The sequence below is a fragment of the Scyliorhinus torazame genome, chromosome 6 (assembly GCF_047496885.1).
Source record: "Scyliorhinus torazame isolate Kashiwa2021f chromosome 6, sScyTor2.1, whole genome shotgun sequence".
In the NCBI taxonomy this organism is placed as follows: Eukaryota; Metazoa; Chordata; class Chondrichthyes; order Carcharhiniformes; family Scyliorhinidae; genus Scyliorhinus; species Scyliorhinus torazame.
Window position 1 is genome coordinate 195,091,425 of NC_092712.1, and position 17,858 is coordinate 195,109,282.

Sequence of the window (17,858 nt, forward strand, 5' to 3'; positions counted from 1 at the left end):
GGCTTCAACTGGTATATTGTGTCCAGTTCTAAAGGAAGGATGTGAACTCATTGGAGAGAGTGCAGAAAAAGTTTACAAAAATTGTTCCCGATATGAGAAACTTCAGGTATGAGGACAGGTTGGGGAGGCTGGGACTATTCTCTTTGAAGAGAAGAAGGCTGAGAGGAGATTTGATAGAGCTGTTCAAAATCACGAGGGGGCTGGATAGAATAGATAGGAGGAACCGTTCCCCCTTGTGAAACGATCAAGAACATGAGGGCACAGATTTAAAGTGATTTGCTAAAGAAGCAAATCTGATGTGAGGAAAAAACCTTTCCACACAGTGAGTGATTTGGGTCTGGAATGCACCGCCTGGAAGTGTGGAGACAGGTTCAATAGAGGACATGTATGGGAAAAGACTGGGGAAGGACACAAAGTCATGATTCTGTGATTCTGAGAGTGCAGGTTAACTCAGATTACTGTCAGTACAAAATGGACTCAAAACGCATATTTTTCAGGAGGCAGTAGTTTATTTTTTATATTAGAAAAACACTCCATGGAGGCTAACAACCAGGTGAACAGTGCGATGTTGAAATACTTTCAGAGAATTGTTATATTTTTCTTTTGTTTAAGAAATTATTGTCAAGCTTCAGAGTGTTTTTTGGGTAGGACTTTGTTTTGTACATAATTAAATGTCACGTGATGGCATGATATCTGAATCTTATCTGACATCATCTACGGCCAGTTCCGACCATCATCTTTACCTTTAGCGCATCGAAACGGTGAGTAATTGATTGCGTGAGGTTAAAAAAATAGTTAACGGAAATTACGAATTGGATTTTCCCCAAAGGTAGGGATAATAAATAGTGGGGGAAAGTGAGCTAAACATTTCAGAACCTTGTGTGAACTCCAGTGAAGAGCAATTCAAGATGAGAGCTGTCCAATGTGAGTGAACGTTGCACCGTTATCGCTGATTATCTCCTTTCAGAGAGATTTTGGAGGAGTTCCCATTCCTCACTTCATTCTGTCTCTTTCCCTGCAGGTTTCTGCCAAGTTTTCTTGGTGCTGTTGGCAAGAGTTGCTGCTTTACCTGTGGGGGAGCGTTTACCTGCAGCCACTGTGTCCTGTGCAAGCTGCTCCTCTCTGGCGATTGAGATCCAGAACACAGCGGCTGCTCTCCGGAACATTCAGGTGAGGAGGGGCTTGGAGGCAAACACACTGAGTGAGGCTGGGGGAGCGGGAGACTCAGACACTTGGGGAGGAGCCGCTTTGCACTCACGATGTGACCTTTCCTTCCCTTCCAGCTGTGTGAGTATTTCCGCTTCTGTGAGGGAGACTGGAGCTCGCTGCTCGCGCACGATTTCGCCCTGCCACAAATCCGCGCTCAGGACAGATGTTTACGGAATGATTTCCACAAGGTGAGTGCGAACGAGCGGGAGGTTGGGAGTAAACGGGGACATCACAGGTGGCACACGGACAGATGTGGGAATGTTGGAGGGAGAGACAAAGCAGACGCGTCACTTTCAGTCGCAACTCCTTCTAAACTTTCGGTAGTTACAACAAAACAGCCTGAAAAAAATTGAGAACGCAGATTGAGAAATATCACGCAGTATCACGATTGACTTAGACAGTTTACAAAATATCTCCAGCAGCCCACCGTTTTTTTTTGTAAATTTACTCAAAAGTCTTCTAAACGTACTGAGGGAAAGGTGGGGGGGGGGGGGGGGGGGGCAGCACTTGGACAGATCCCGGACCGGGTTCCCTTTACCAGTGTTGTCGGCGAGGGTTTAAACTAACTTGGCAGGGGTGTGGAAACCAGAAGATAATGTCAGAGAGGAATACCAAAGAGCACAACAGGCAGACGCAGATGGCACGTTAGTAATCAGTAAGATTCCTACAAGAGTAGTTAGGAGACAGCACATCCTGAGTGAGACACAGCCAGGGTGAGTGTGTGTGTGTGTGTGTATCTGGGAATTCGGAGCACATTGGAAATTGAACTGGTACGTCTTTTTTCTTAATTCAGTAGTCCAGTTAAAAGGTTAATAAGGTTACTGCGTGACAGTAATATGTCAATCGCCTGAAGCCTGAAGTGGTCCTCAATAGGTGTTGAAGCTTAACTGGTGTGTGTCATCTCAGCTCACCTCTCAGCTCTATTTAGGCAAGGGACTGTTGGAAGCGCACGATCAATAAGATTTGTGTATAAGCATGTGAACAAAGGAATAGGAGTAGGCCATTCAGCCCCTCGAGCCTGTCCCACCATTTAATGAGATAATTGCTGATCTGTGACCTAACTCCATATACCTGCCTTTGGCCCATATCCCTCAATATCTTTGCTTAAATTATCACAGATTTAAAATTAACAACTGTTCTAGCTTCAACTGCTGTTTGTGGGAGAGAGTTCTAAACCCAACCACCCATTGCATGAAGTAATACTTCCTAACATCTCCAGCAACTTCCCCACCACAGATGTTAGACAAACCAGTCTATAATTCCCTGGTTTCCCCCTTTCACCTTTCTTAAATGTGGAGTGACATACATTTTTCCAGGATTACTCCTGAATCTAGGGAACTCTGAAAGATTATAGTTAGGGCATCTACAATGTGCTCCCCGACTTCCTTTAACACCTTTGGATGGAAACCACCAGGTCCTGAGGATTTGATGAGATATGTCAGATGGGATAGAAGAGCAGATATGTAGACAAACCTCAGAGAGGTGTAAAAATAAAAGGGTAATAATAGTAGGGGATTTCAACTTCCCCAATATTAATTGGGATAGGCAAAGTGTAAAAGGCTTAGAGAGGGCAGAATTCTTAAAGTGCATCCAGGAGAACTTTTTGAGCTAGCAGATAAAAAGTCTGACAAGAGAGGGAGGTGATACTTGACCTAAATTGAGAGAATGAAGCCAGGCAGGTGGTAAGATGTCAATGGGGGAGCACTTCGGTGATAGTGGCCATAACTCAGCGAGATTAAAATAGTTATGGAAAAGGAGAAAGATGAAGCGTAAATAAGGTTTCTGAACTGGGGTAGGCAGATTTTAATAGGATGACAGGATCAGGCCAAAGTGGACTTCGAGAAGCTACTTGTAGGAAGATCCACATCAGGGCAGTGAGAGTCATTCAATAAGGAAACAGAGAGAGTGCAATGCCAACATGGTCCCGTAAAGATAAAGGTTGGGATCAACAAATCCAGGGAACCCTGGATGTCATGGGATATAAAGCATTGGTAAGAAAAAAAAGAAACCTTAAGGCAGATTAAGGGGGCTCAGAACAGTGGATGACTTAGAGGAGCATAGAACGTGCATGGGGATACTTACAAAATAAATTAGGAAAGCGAAGAGGGGACATGAAAAAACACTGGCGAGCAAAATAAAGGAAAATCCCTAGGTGTTTTAGAAGTATATTAAGGGCAAGAGGGTACCAGGGAAAGAGTAGGGCCCATTTTGGACCAAAGTGGCAACCTCTGTGTGGAACTGAAAGACATAGGTGAGGTATGAAATGAGTATGTTACATCTGTGTTCACTCTGGAAGAGGACAATGTAAGTACAGAAAGAAGGGGGTGGGGCACTTTGATATAGTTGAACAGATTAGCATTGAGAGAGAAGAGATGATGGTGGCTCTAGCATGCTTAAAAGTGGATATCCCTAGGCATAGATGTGTGCATCCTAGGCTGCTGTGTGAGTCAAGTGAGGAGATTTCAGGGGCTCTGACACTAATTTTCAAATCCCCTGTGGCCACAGGAGGGGCACTAATAATAAAGAGGACTGGCTAATGCAGTAGCATTATTCAAGAATGGAAATAGGGGAAAACCAGGCCAGTGAGTCTAACATCAGTAGTAGGGAAATTATCAGAAAAAATTCTGAGGGACAGAATTAGTCTCTACTTAGAGAGGCAAGGATTCATCAAGAATAGTCAGCATGACTTTGTCAGGGGGAGATTATGTCTAATGAATTTGATTGAATTTTTCGAGGAGGTGACTAGATGTGTAGATGAAGGCAGTGCAGCTGATGTAGTCTGCATGGACCTCAGTAAGGCTTTTGACAAAGGTCCACATGGGATACTGATCAAGAAAGTAGGGCCCATGGCATCCAGGGCAATTTTGCAAATTGGATTCAAAACTGGCTTATTGGCAGGAGACAGAGGGTGATGGTCAAAGGTTATTTTTGTGCCTGGAACCCTATGTCCTGTGGTGTACCGCAGGGATCGGTGCTGGGTCCCTTGCTGTTTGTAGTGCACATGAACGATCTAGATGGGAATGTTGGAGACATGGTCAGTAAGTTCACAGGTGACATAAAATTGGTGGTGTGATAAAAGGTGAGGAGGAAAGCGTTAGATTACAGGATGATATGGACGGGCTGGTCAGATGGGCAGAACAATGGCAAATGGAATTTAATCCTGAAAAATGTGAGGTGATGCATTTTGGGAGGTCTAACAAGGCAAGGGAGCATGCAGAGAATGGTAAGACAATAGGAGGTACAGATGATCTGGGGGCCATGGAGTGCATGTCCAAACATCTCTGAATGTAGCAGGACAGGTAGATAAGGTGGTTAAGACGGCATATGGGATACTTGCCTTTTTGGACGACGCACAGAATATAAGAGCAAGAAGGTTAAAAAGGAGCTGTAGACTTCCGGGTGCGGCGATGACCAGCTGAGTCGCACGTTTCGGCAGCTCCCAGTGAAACGGACTTTTGGGCTCTTGATAGGAGCCCCAACGGCAATTTTGACGGCTAAAAACACTGTGCGGTAAACCAGAAGGGAATCCCCCCTGGATACGGATGAAAAAAGGAGGAAAAAGTGGCCGGATTGCAGTGGATCCTTTAGAACAGCGGCAAGGAAGGCAAGCAAAAACCAAGATGGCGTCGGAAGGTGGCAGTTTAACATGGGGCCCTGAATAACAAGAGTTCTTGAAATGCTGTGTGGAAGAGCTCAAAAAGGAAATGAAGAAAGAGCTGTTGGCCCCGATACTACAGGCGATCGAAGGGCTAAAGGAGGAAAAAAAGACCCAGGAGCGGGAGCTTCGGGTCGTGAAGGCAAAGGCAGCCGAGAATGAGGACGACATACAGGGCCTGGTGGTGAAGACGGAGACACATGAGGCACATCAGAAACGATGTGTGGAAAGGTTGGAGGCACTGGAGAACAACGCAAGGAGGAACAACCTGAGGATTCTTGGTCTTCCTGAAGGTGTGGAGGGAGCGGACGTCGGGGCATATGTGAGCACGATGCTGCACTCGTTAATGGGAGCGGAGGCCCCGGCGGGTCCGTTGGAGGTGGAGGGAGCATACCGAGTGATGGCGCGAGGGCCGAGAGCAGGAGAAATTCCCAGAGCCATAGTGGTGAGATTCCTCCATTTTAAGGATCGAGAAATGGTCCTTAGATGGGCAAAGAAAACTCGGAGCAGTAAATGGGAGAACGCGGTGATCCGCGTTTATCAAGACTGGAGTGCGGAGGTGGCGAGAAGGAGGGCGAGCTTTAATCGGGCCAAGGCGGTGCTTCATAAAAAGAAGATAAAATTTGGAATGCTGCAACCGGCAAGACTGTGGGTCACATATCGAGGGAGGCACCACTACTTTGAGACGGCGGATGAAGCGTGGACTTTTATTGTGGAAGAAAAACTGGAATGAGCGGGTTATTAAAAAGAACGTTTGAACAAAGTGGTGGGGCGAATGTGGGGGGCAAAGAGGGGGGTTAGAAAGGGGGGAAAGAGGAGTTTTATGTACTAATCCTGCGATGTGGTAACTTTTCTCTCTTCCACAGGTGGTGATGGGGGGAGGAGGGGAGGTGGAGGAGATGGGGCGTTGGCCATTGGGGGCGGGGCCAAGGGAGAAGCGCGGGCTTGGTTCCCGCGCTATGATAATCATGGCGGGAATAGAGAAGCAGGAAGGAGGGGGCGTCGCACGGTGCGAGCCGAGGTCACGGGGGGAAGCCGAGGTCGGCCAGAGTTTGCTGACTTCTGGGAGCAACATGGGGGGAGTAATTACGCTAGCGGGGGATCTAGCGGGGGGGGGGGTGGGAGGGGGGAATTACTGGGTTGCTGCTGCTGGGGAGAGGGGGGAGCTGGTATGGGAGGGGATGGGCGGGGGGGCACCGCCTGGGGGAGATACAGCTGCGTGGGAACCGGGTGAGGAGCTGGAAAAAGGTGATGGCTAATCGACAAGGGGGGGGGGGGGTAGGAAGCCCCCCAACCCGGCTGATCACGTGGAACGTGAGAGGGCTGAACGGGCCGATACAGAGGGCACGGGTACTCGCACACCTTAAGAAACTTAAGGCAGATGTGGTTATGTTACAGGAAACGCACCTGAAACTGATAGACCAGGTTAGGCTACGCAAAGGATGGGTGGGGCAGGTGTTCCATTCGGGGCTAGATGCGAAAAACAGGGGGGTGGCTATATTAGTGGGGAAGCGGGTAATGTTCGAGGCAAAGACTATAGTGGCGGATAACGGGGGCAGATACGTGATGGTGAGTGGCAAACTACAGGGGGAGACGGTGGTTTTGGTAAACGTATATGCCCCGAACTGGGATGATGCCAATTTTATGAGGCGGATGCTAGGACGCATTCCGGACCTAGAGATGGGAAAGCTGATAATGGGGGGAGATTTTAATACGGTGTTGGAACCAGGGCTGGATAGGTCGAAGTCCAGGACTGGAAGGAGGTCGGCAGCAGCCAAGGTACTTAAAGATTTTATGGAGCAGATGGGAGGTGTAGACCCGTGGAGATTTAGCAGACCTAGGAGTAAGGAGTTCTCGTTTTTCTCCTATGTCCATAAAGTCTACTCGCGAATAGACTTTTTTGTGCTGGGAAGGGCGTTGATCCCGAAGGTGAGGGGAACGGAGTATACGGCAATAGCCATTTCGGATCACGCTCCACACTGGGTGGACTTGGAGATAGGGGAGGAAACAGGAGGGCGCCCACCCTGGAGAATGGACATGGGACTACTGGCAGATGAGGGTGTGTGTCTAAGGGTGAGGGGGTGCATTGAAAAGTACTTGGAACTCAATGATAATGGGGAGGTCCAGGTGGGAGTGGTCTGGGAGGCGTTGAAGGCGGTGGTTAGAGGGGAGCTGATATCAATAAGGGCACATAAAGGGAAGCAGGAGAGTAAGGAACGGGAGCGGTTGCTGCAAGAACTTTTGAGGGTGGACAGACAATATGCGGAAGCACCGGAGGAGGGACTGTACAGGGAAAGGCAAAGGCTACATGTAGAATTTGACTTGCTGACTACGGGCACTGCAGAGGCACAATGGAGGAAGGCACAGGGTGTACAGTACGAATATGGGGAGAAGGCGAGCAGGTTGCTGGCACACCAATTGAGGAAAAGGGGAGCAGCGAGGGAAATAGGGGGAGTGAGGGATGAGGAAGGAGAGATGGAGCGGGGAGCGGAGAGAGTGAATGGAGTGTTCAAGACATTTTATAAAAAATTATATGAAGCTCAACCCCCAGATGGGAGGGAGAAAATGATGGGCTTCTTGGATCGGCTGGAATTTCCCAAGGTGGAAGAGCAGGAAAGGGTGGGACTGGGAGCACAGATCGAGGTAGAAGAAGTGGTGAAAGGAATTAGGAGCATGCAGGCGGGAAAGGCCCCGGGACCGGATGGATTCCCAGTCGAATTCTATAGAAAATATGTGGACTTGCTCGCCCCGGTATTGACGAGGACCTTTAATGAGGCAAAGAAAAGGGGACAACTGCCCCCGACTATGTCTGAAGCAACGATATCGCTTCTCTTAAAGAAGGAAAAGGACCCGCTACAATGCGGGTCCTATAGACCTATTTCCCTCCTAAATGTAGATGCCAAGATCCTGGCCAAGGTAATGGCAATGAGAATAGAGGAATGTGTCCCGGGGGTGGTCCACGAGGACCAAACTGGGTTTGTAAAGGGGAGACAGCTGAACACGAATATACGGAGGCTGTTAGGGGTAATGATGATGGCCCCACCAGAGGGGGAAACGGAGATAGTAGTGGCGATGGATGCCGAGAAAGCATTTGATAGAGTGGAGTGGGATTATTTGTGGGAGGTGTTGAGGAGATTTGGTTTTGGAGAGGGGTATGTTAGATGGGTGCAGCTGTTGTATAGGGCCCCGATGGCGAGCGTGGTCACGAATGGACGGGGATCTGCATATTTTCGGCTCCATAGAGGGACAAGGCAGGGATGCCCTCTGTCCCCATTATTGTTTGCACTGGCGATTGAGCCCCTGGCGATAGCGTTGAGGGGTTCCAAGAAGTGGAGGGGAGTACTTAGAGGAGGAGAAGAACACCGGGTATCTTTGTATGCGGACGATTTGCTACTATATGTGGCAGACCCGGCGGAGGGGATGCCAGAAATAATGCGAATACTTGGGGAGTTTGGGGATTTTTCAGGGTATAAATTGAACATGGGGAAAAGTGAGTTGTTTGTGGTGCATCCAGGGGAGCAGAGTAGAGAAATAGAGGCCCTACCGTTGAGGAAGGTAACAGGGGACTTTCGTTACCTGGGGATCCAGATAGCCAAGAACTGGGGCACATTGCATAGGTTAAATTTAACGCGGTTGGTGGAACAAATGGAGGAGGATTTTAAGAGATGGGATATGGTATCCCTGTCACTGGCAGGGAGGGTGCAGGCGGTTAAGATGGTGGTCCTCCCGAGATTCCTCTTTGTGTTTCAGTGCCTCCCGGTGGTGATCACGAAGGCTTTTTTTAAAAGGATTGAAAAGAGCATCATGGGTTTTGTGTGGGCCGGGAAGACCCCGAGAGTGAGGAAGGGATTCTTACAGCGTAGCAGGGATAGGGGGGGGCTGGCACTACCGAGCCTAAGTGAGTATTATTGGGCCGCTAATATTTCAATGGTGAGTAAGTGGATGGGAGAGGAGGAGGGAGCGGCGTGGAAGAGATTAGAGAGGGCGTCCTGTAGGGGGACTAGCCTACAGGCTATGGTGACAGCCCCATTGCCGTTCTCACCGAGGAACTACACCACAAGCCCGGTGGTGGTGGCTACACTGAAGATTTGGGGACAGTGGAGACGGCATAGGGGAAAGACTGGAGCCTTGGGGGGGTCCCCGATAAGAAACAACCATAGGTTTGCCCCGGGGGGAATGGATGGGGGATATGGAATGTGGCAAAGAGCAAGAATAACGCAACTGAAAGATCTGTTTGTGGATGGGAAGTTCGCGAGTCTGGGAGCGCTGACCGAGAAATATGGGTTGCCCCAAGGGAATGCATTCAGGTATATGCAACTGAGGGCTTTTGCGAGGCAACAGGTGAGGGAATTCCCGCAGCTCCCGACACAAGAGGTGCAGGACAGAGTGATCTCAAAGACATGGGTGGGGAATGGTAAGGTGTCAGATATATATAGGGAAATGAGGGACGAAGGGGAGACCATGGTAGGTGAACTAAAAGGGAAATGGGAAGAAGAGCTGGGGGAGGAGATCGAGGAGGGGCTGTGGGCAGATGCCCTAAGCAGGGTAAACTCGTCGTCCTCGTGTGCCAGGCTAAGCCTGATTCAGTTTAAGGTATTACACAGGGCGCATATGACTGGAGCACGGCTCAGTAAATTTTTTGGGGTGGAGGATAGGTGTGCGAGGTGCTCGAGAAGCCCAGCGAATCATACCCATATGTTTTGGTCATGCCTGGCACTACAGGGGTTTTGGATGGGGGTGACAAAGGTGCTTTCAAAAGTAGTGGGGGTCCGGGTCGAACCAAGCTGGGGGTTGGCTATATTTGGGGTTGCACAAGAGCCGGGAGTGCAGAAGGCGAGAGAGGCCGATGTTTTGGCCTTTGCGTCCCTAGTAACCCGGCGCAGGATATTGTTAATGTGGAAAGAAGCCAAGCCCCCGGGGGTGGAGACCTGGATAAATGACTTGGCAGGGTTTATAAAGCTAGAGCGGATTAAGTTTGTTCTAAGGGGGTCGGCTCAAGGGTTCACCAGGCGGTGGCAACCGTTCGTCGAATACCTCGCAGAAAGATAGATGGAATGGAAAAAAGAAGGCAGCAGCAGCAGCCCAGGATCGGGGGGGGGGGGGGGGGGGGGAGGAGGAACCAGAAGGACTCTCAGGGTTGTTAATATATACTGTATAATATGTATAGGTCGTTGCGACAGATAATTATATATTGGACTGTTAAATTATATTTTTGGAGAGTGTTACTTGTGATAAGGCAGTTGCCAATTAGGGTTAGTTTTCATTTTTGTTATTTATTATTTATTCATTTTTTGTTTATAAAATAGGTCATTGTTATTTGTGTTGTTATAATATTGTGTAAAGGATGCACAATGTATTGTGTTGGTTGACCAAAAATTTTCAATAAAATATTTATTTTAAAAAAAGGAGCTGTATAAAATGCTCGTTCGGCCACAATAAGAGTAGTGTGCGCTATTCTGGTCGTCACACTATAGGAAGGATGTGGTTGCACTAGAAAGGGTGCAGAGGAGATTCACCAGGATTTTATCTGGGCTGGAATGTTTTAGCTATGAAGAGAGGCTGGATAGGTTGTTTTCCTTAGAACTGAGAAGGCTGAGGGGGACCTCTCCGAGGTGTACAAAATTATGAGGGATACAGATAGGAAGAAACTTTCCCTCTTTATAAGGGGATCACTAACCAAGGAGCATAGATAAGTAGGAGATTTAGTAGGAGATTTAGATGCCATGTCCCTGATTACCCAGGGGCTTCCGATGGCCCGGGAGACACCCGTCTGCCATTCCGCTGGTCCATGTTTGTGTGGACCAGTACTGAACGGCACCCGGCTGGGGACTCCAGTCAGTTGCTGGAGCCCAATAGATCCCGGATGAACATGCCTATGTGGGTTTCAAATTGACTTTATGCATGTGAAGCTTGGTCACGCCCATTGTGGGCGGGTTCCTGATCGCGACACCTTGCGAGGCATGGATAGATCTTGCCAGGCGTACTGGCTGTCGGGAAGCCCGCAGGAGGCTTCTTCCGACATCTACTGGCCGTGTCGCACTTCCGTTCTGGTACATCACGCCCTATGACTATGATTCTAAGGAGGGGTAAGAGTAAGGGAGAAAGTAATCAAGTCTAAATCAGGGTCACTGCATGTATGTGAATCCAAGTGTGGTTAATAAGATGGGAGTTATAGATGCATACGGCCATGTGGAAATACTCATATTGTGGCTGTAAGGGAGACCTGGCTCAAGGTAGGGCAGGAGTGAGTATTAAATATTCCTGGATATAAGGGGCCAACGTCAATGGGGTAAGAATTGATCTAAATCAAATAAACTGGAGTCAAAGGTTGGCAGGAAAGACTATAGCTGAACAATGGGCTACCTTCAAAGAAGAGATAGTTCACACACAGTCAATATATATTCCCTCAAAAGGGAAATGTAGGACAAACAAATACAAAGCTCCTAGGATGAGAAAGGAAATAGAAATTAAGATAAATAAGCAAATGTGTGCGTATGATGAATGTCAGGCAGAGAATATAATTGAGAACCAGAGGGGAGTGGAAAAGCAAGTAAGAGAAGCAAAGAGGGAGAATGTAGGACGGCACGATGGTTAGCACTGCTGCCTCACGGCGCCGAGGACCTGGCTTAGACCCCAGCCCTGGGTCACTGTGTGGCGTTTACACATTCTCCCTGTGTCTGCATGGGTTTCACCCCCGCAACCCAAAGATGTGCAGGTTAGGTGGATTGGCCATGCTAAATTGCCCCTTAATTGCATTTTTTTTTTAAATGGGAGTATGAAAAGAGACAGGCAGCTAACATAAAAGGGAATCTCAAAGTCTTCTAAAGCATTTAAATAGTGAAAGGGTGGTGAAAGAAGGTAAAAGAAGGAGTTGGACAAAAAAGGTGAACAAAGAGTCAGAGGGTATAGCTGAGGTATTAGCTGAATACTTTGTATCAGTCTTTACCAAGTAAGAAGATGCTATTTAGGCCTGGTGAAAGAAAAGGAAATTCAGTCACCAGAAAGGTTTAAAATTGATTTGCAGGAGGTTTTGGATAAGCTGCTGGTACTTAAAGTGCAGAAGGCATCAGGACTGGATTGAGATGCACCCAAGAATACTGAGTGGAAATTGCATAAACACTGGCCACAATTTTTCAGTCTCCCTTCGACTCCGAGGTGGTGCCAGAGCACTGGAAAAATTGCAAACATTACTTAAACATCTATTTAAAAAAGTGAGTAAGGAAAAGCCCAACAACTGCAAATCAGTCGGTTTAACTTTGGTGCTGGGGAGACGTCTAGCAACTATAATTTGGGACAAAATTAACAGTTAAATGGTCAAATTAGGGTTAACGAAGGAGAGCCAGCATGAATTTCCTAAGGGAAAATCATGTTCAACTAACTTGCTGGAGTTTTTCAAAGAGTTAAGATCGAGGGTTGATCTGGGCAATGCTGATCATCTGGTGTACAAGGACTTCCAGAAGGCATTTGGTGTGGTGCACAACAGACCTGTGTGAAAAGTAATAGCTTATATAATAACAGAGACAGTAGCAACATGGTTACAAAATTCAATGAGTGGCAGGAAACCGAGTAATGGTTAATGGGCGGCATGGTAGCAGCGTGGATTGCACTGTTGCTTCACAGCACCAGGGACCTGGGTTCGATTCCCGGCATGGGTCACTGTCTATGTGGAGTCTGCACGTTCTCCGTTCTCCAAGTGTCTGCGTGAGTTTCCTGCGGGTGCTCCGGTTTCCTCCCACAAATCCAGAAAGCCATGCTTGTTAGGTGAATTGGACATTCTGAATTCTCTCGCAGTGTACCCGAACAGGCACCGTAGTGTAGCGGCTGGGGGACTTTTACAGTAACTTCAATGCAGTGTTAATGTTAGCCTACTGGCGACACTAGTAGATTATTATTATTCATGGATGTTTTTTCAGGCTGTAGAAAGTTTGCAGTGGCGTTCTCCAGGTGTCGGTATTGGGATCCTTGCTTTTTCCAATATGTATTAATGATCCCGACCTTGGTGTACAGAGAACAATTTCAAAATTTGCGCATGATACAAAACATGGAAGCATTGTAAACTGTGAGGACGCCAGTGTTGAACTTCAAAAGGACATGGACAGGTTGAAGGAATTGGTGGATAGGTGGCAGATTAAGATCAATGTGGAGAAATATGACGTGATACATTTTGGGAGGAAGAACATGGAGAGATAGTATAAATAAGGGATAACACTCTGAAGTGGGTGCAGGAGCAGAGGGACCTGGGTGTACATATCATTGAAGGTGGCAGGGCAGGTTGAGAGCATGGTTAATAAAACATACACTATCCTAGGCTTTAATAATAGGGGCACATGGTACAAGAGCAAGAAGGTTATGTTGAACTTGTATAAGACAGTAGTTCAGCCTCAGCTGGAGTATTGCATCCAGTTCTGGATGCTGTATTTCAGGAAGGATGTGAAGGCATTGGAGAAAGTGTGGAGGAGATTCGTGAGAATGGTTCCAGGGATGAAGCTCTTCAGTTATGAAGATAGATTGGACAAGTTAGGACCCTTTCCTTGGAGAAAAGAAGGCTAAGGGGAGATTTGACAGATATATTCAAAAGCATGAGGGGTTTGGACAGATTAAATAGGGAGAAACTGGTTGCACTGGACGGCATGGTGGCACAGTGGTTAGCACTGTTGCCTCACAGCTCCAGGGACCGGGTTCAATCCCGGCCTCGGGTGACTGTGTGGAGTTCGCACTTTCTCCCCGTGTCTGCATGGGTTTCCTCCGGGTGCTCTGGTTTCCTCCCACAGTCCAAAGATGTGCAGGTTGGGTGGATTGGCCATGCTAAATTGCCCTTTAGTATCCAAACGGTTAGGTGGTGTTATTGGGTTACGGGGATAGGGTGGAGGCATGGGCTTAAGTGGGGTGCTCTTTCCAAGGGCTGGTGCAGACTCGATGGGCTGAATGGCTGCCTTCTGCACTGTAAATTCTATGATTCTATGACTTGTGAAACAGCCAAGAACCAAAGAGCACAGATTTAATGTAAGTGATAAAAGAAACAAAAATGATATATGAGAAAAGGTTTTTCACACAGTGAGTGGTTTGGGTCAGAATGTGCTGCTTGAGTGTGGTAGAAACAATCTGCAAGGTTACAGGGAGAATATGGTAGAATGACACAAGGTGAAATGTTCATTCTGGGAGCCAGTGCCCACAAGATGGGCTGAATGGTCTCCTCCTGCACTGTAACAATTCTGTGTTTCTGTAAGAAGACAGTTGCAAGTCTACATCTTAATTGTTTGTATTTCTTCCATTCAGGAAACCTGTCTCAAAGCGATTGCCTCTGGACTTCAGAAGTACATCCCCTTCTTGTTATCCATGAAAGAAACCTTCACAAGTTCAAATAAGCAAGTGACATGGATGTGTTCCAGCACCCAGCGCCTGGCTGAATTGGTCATGAACCAGGTAAGTGTGAAGAGAAACGGTTACAAAAGTAGCTTCTTTGGATATGCTCAATCTGAAAACCCAAGTCACTAACTGTTCTAAAAGCAAAAAATGCTGGATAAACTCAGCAGGTCTGGCAGCATATGACAGTTCTGTCGAAGGGTCATTTAGATCTGAAACATTAACTCTGTCTCTCTCTACAGATGCTGCCAGGCCTGCTGAGATTATCCAACATTTTCTGTTTTTATTTCAGGTTTCCAGCATCTGCAATATTTTTGCTTTTATTCACTAACTGTTCTGTTTCCTTTTATTTCAGATAAATGCTGAGTTTGGCAGCATTGATCTTGGTGAGAGCGCGTTGGAGGTTTCTGCCTCAGAGCTGGTCTCAAGCACAGATTGGGACCGACAGGTGAAGGTGCATGTCGTTCTTCGGGACTTCACAAAATTCATTGAGAAAACAGCCCGAGCCATTCGGTTCAACTCGACATATGGTAGAACAAGGGTTTAGTTTTTTCAAGGCACCGATGTTATTTCAAGGCACCAAAGTTATTTATTATTTATCTCTCTATTTATTTATTTATCTACCTAACTGCCAACAGGGCTCACAAGTGGGTATAATGCAGGAAACAAATGGTGACAAGGATTGGTTGGGTTCCAACCAAACTGGATGGAAAGCCCACTGACAATTCTTCCTCTCCATTACGCCCCAAAGTAATTCAATCTCTTGTTTCTGTTCGAAGTTGATGATTAAATTAAGTTGGGTTCCATTCGCCTGCATTGACACTGAATTCAGTTCCTGGGTTGGCTCGCTTGCTTTGGAATCTACCCATAATTCACACACAGTGACCGGAGCACAGTGCACTTTGGGTGCTCGGCTTGCTGCCAATTCCAGCATCGATGAAACCTCTCAAAAAAATGTGGTTCAGCACACAGCAGCAACCATATCCGCGTACGAACGTTATAGTTCAACATTCAGTCAAATCATCTTTCATCAGAAAGTATGAAGATTATTCTGCAAAGAAATGATGTATTAGTGCACTGCACTAAACAATACTGTTAACTGAAGTTGCTACAGGAATATTAGCAGCTGTTTGGAGAATATTGTTTACACTGTTCAATGTTATTGATACTTGGTTTTAATTTATTTTCCTCATTCTTTATAATATTTAAAATATTTATTTTTGTTAATACTGGCTAATAATTAACCATGTGAAAATGCAGTATTTGTGCAAGTATTTATAATATTTTAAAGTACGATTAATTAGAATTATTTCTTAAAGTTTCTAATTTATAGATCTTCTATATTTTCACTGATATTTTTAATTAAAATTTTGATGAATAACAATTGGTTGATTCAGGACCCAGTTAATGCAACAGAAAAGCAAAGATTTGTATTTATACAGTGCCTTTCAGCACCACTGGTGCCCCAAAGTGCTTTACAGTCATTTAAGTATCTCTGATGTATAGACACTGCAGTAATGCAGTAGCTAATTGTACACAGCACATATGAGATAATGACCAGCTCAACTGTTTTTCTTGTGATGTTGGTTGAGGGATGACCAGGATACCATAATTCCCTTGCTCTTTTTCAAGAATGGTGCCCTGGGAACCCTCCGGAGCTGAGTCAGCTAGAGTGTGGTGCAGAATAATGCCAACAGTGCAGGTTTAATCTCTGTACTGCTACGATAGTTCTCGGGGCCTGCCTCCTTTCCTTGCCCCAAACTGATACCTTGGCGTAAGCCGTGATTCGCAGCCCTTCAACAACGAGGATACTACATAAAGAGAACGGACAAAAGACTTTCATGGTCCATCTGAAGTACAGCATTTTTGACGGTGTTGCACAGGAGTGTCAGCCTGGATTGTTGTGTTCAAATCCTGGAGAGCAGAAAGTGCAAACAACTGACCTCCAACAAATTCTGTGTGGAAACACTACCAGGTTATTGTCCCTGTTTTACAGTACAGCTGTGATTCACTACAAACAGAAATTACTCTGCAGATGATATATTTAATAAAACTAAAATTGACAATATTTTAAGAGCAAATCTCACTTCAGTCATAATCACTGATACGGAATACATTTTAAATAGGAATCATTTTAATGTCTACATACTGTCCTACTCCAGGTGCTGTCCTCACCTGATATTTCTTCACAACTTACCTTGTAAGCCCTGGAACAACTCAATACCAGGTACAGAAAACTGCTGTTGTGAGGGTAAGCTTGAGATAATGGGAATATTCCCAGTGCAGAAGAGATAGCTATGAGAAGATTTAATAAAGGTTCTTAAAATTATGGAGTTTTTGATAGAGTGGGAAAGACTGTTTTCACTGACTTTGGGCTCACTGACCTGGGTCATAATTTAAAATTTAAATTAAGAAAAATGAAGGTCGAGGATCGGGAAAATGACTTTACTAAATGCTTTTGAATGCATGGACAGTTTTGCCATGTGAAGTGGTTGCTAGTCATTTGACCATACTGAGTATTGTGAAAAAAAGTCATGTCAAAGTTTTCTGTCTTGCATTCATCAGGACACTTTGCAAGAATACCAATGTAAGGGGACAACAATGTACATAAATTGTTCTTTTCCCCTTACACTGCTTTTCTTACAAAGTGTCCTGATACGTGCAAGACAAAAAGCTTAGATGTGTCTCTTTTTTCAGCTGTACTGAGGGATTGAGGCAGAGTTTTTCATATTTTAATGGAAAATTGATAAATATTTGAATCAGAATTAGAGCTAACGAGGAATGAGAGAGGAGAGCAGTGAGATATGTCTTGGATTGCAGTACCAAAGAGGTGGCATAAAGAGGATGAACTGAATAGCTTCCTTCTCTACAGTGAGCATATATTTCGAAAATAAGAGGACTTCCCAGCACAGGCAGGAGATTGGGATGTTCTGATCTTCTGAAATAATAAGTAGCAGGATTAAAACCAATGCTTTCCCCCCACCCCTGATGGTGGTAGTAATGGGAATTAAGGCAGATCTTTAATGTAGAAGTACACAACCCTGTTCACAAAATCACACATGGTAGGTATGTGGTCCAATAGTTCATAGCAATTAAGTTAATTGAATGGTTACAATTTCTATTTTTAACTCTAATTAACTTCTTCTGAAATTCTGAGACTATTTTATTGGCTGTGAACAGATTGTTCAAATAAATCTTTTACTTATAGTACATTTTTTAAAATTAATGTTTGTTTATTGAAGTGAAGTAGATTATAGGACCAACAAGGTAGAAGGGTACAAGAGATAGGAGGAGATAAAGGAAGAGCTCCGAGTGAGGGGAAGATGTACAAACCAAAAATGAACAAATCTATTAATGACATTCTGCCCAACAAAGATGAATCTACACTTAAACTGTCTTCCCCTAAACTTCTAATCATCTTAAACTAGGAACCAAACAGAAAGCTGTCCTAATCAGTACCCAAGTGAGATAATATAAATTCCAACTTCCCCATGATGGTTACTTCGTACTAAATTACTCTACAGCCTATACTCAGTCACATGATTTCTACCTTGTAGCAATTGAGGACATATAATTGTTATTAGTGCTTCCAGGGGACCAAAATAATTTGGTATTCCGAGACAGATTATTA

At 45.7% G+C, this 17,858-nt stretch overlaps 1 protein-coding gene across 1 annotated transcript; it reads left to right on the forward strand.

Moving 5' to 3' along the window:
• Positions 1–865: 865 nt before the first annotated feature.
• On the forward strand, positions 866–16,943 carry LOC140425204 (interleukin-6-like). The gene is made up of 6 exons (XM_072509220.1): positions 866–924; positions 1,022–1,170; positions 1,284–1,397; positions 14,141–14,287; positions 14,583–14,757; positions 15,860–16,943. The coding sequence occupies exons 1-6, from the start codon at positions 909–911 to the stop codon at positions 15,913–15,915; spliced, it is 657 nt and encodes a 218-aa protein (XP_072365321.1). The 5' UTR covers positions 866–908; the 3' UTR covers positions 15,916–16,943.
• Positions 16,944–17,858: the final 915 nt, after the last annotated feature.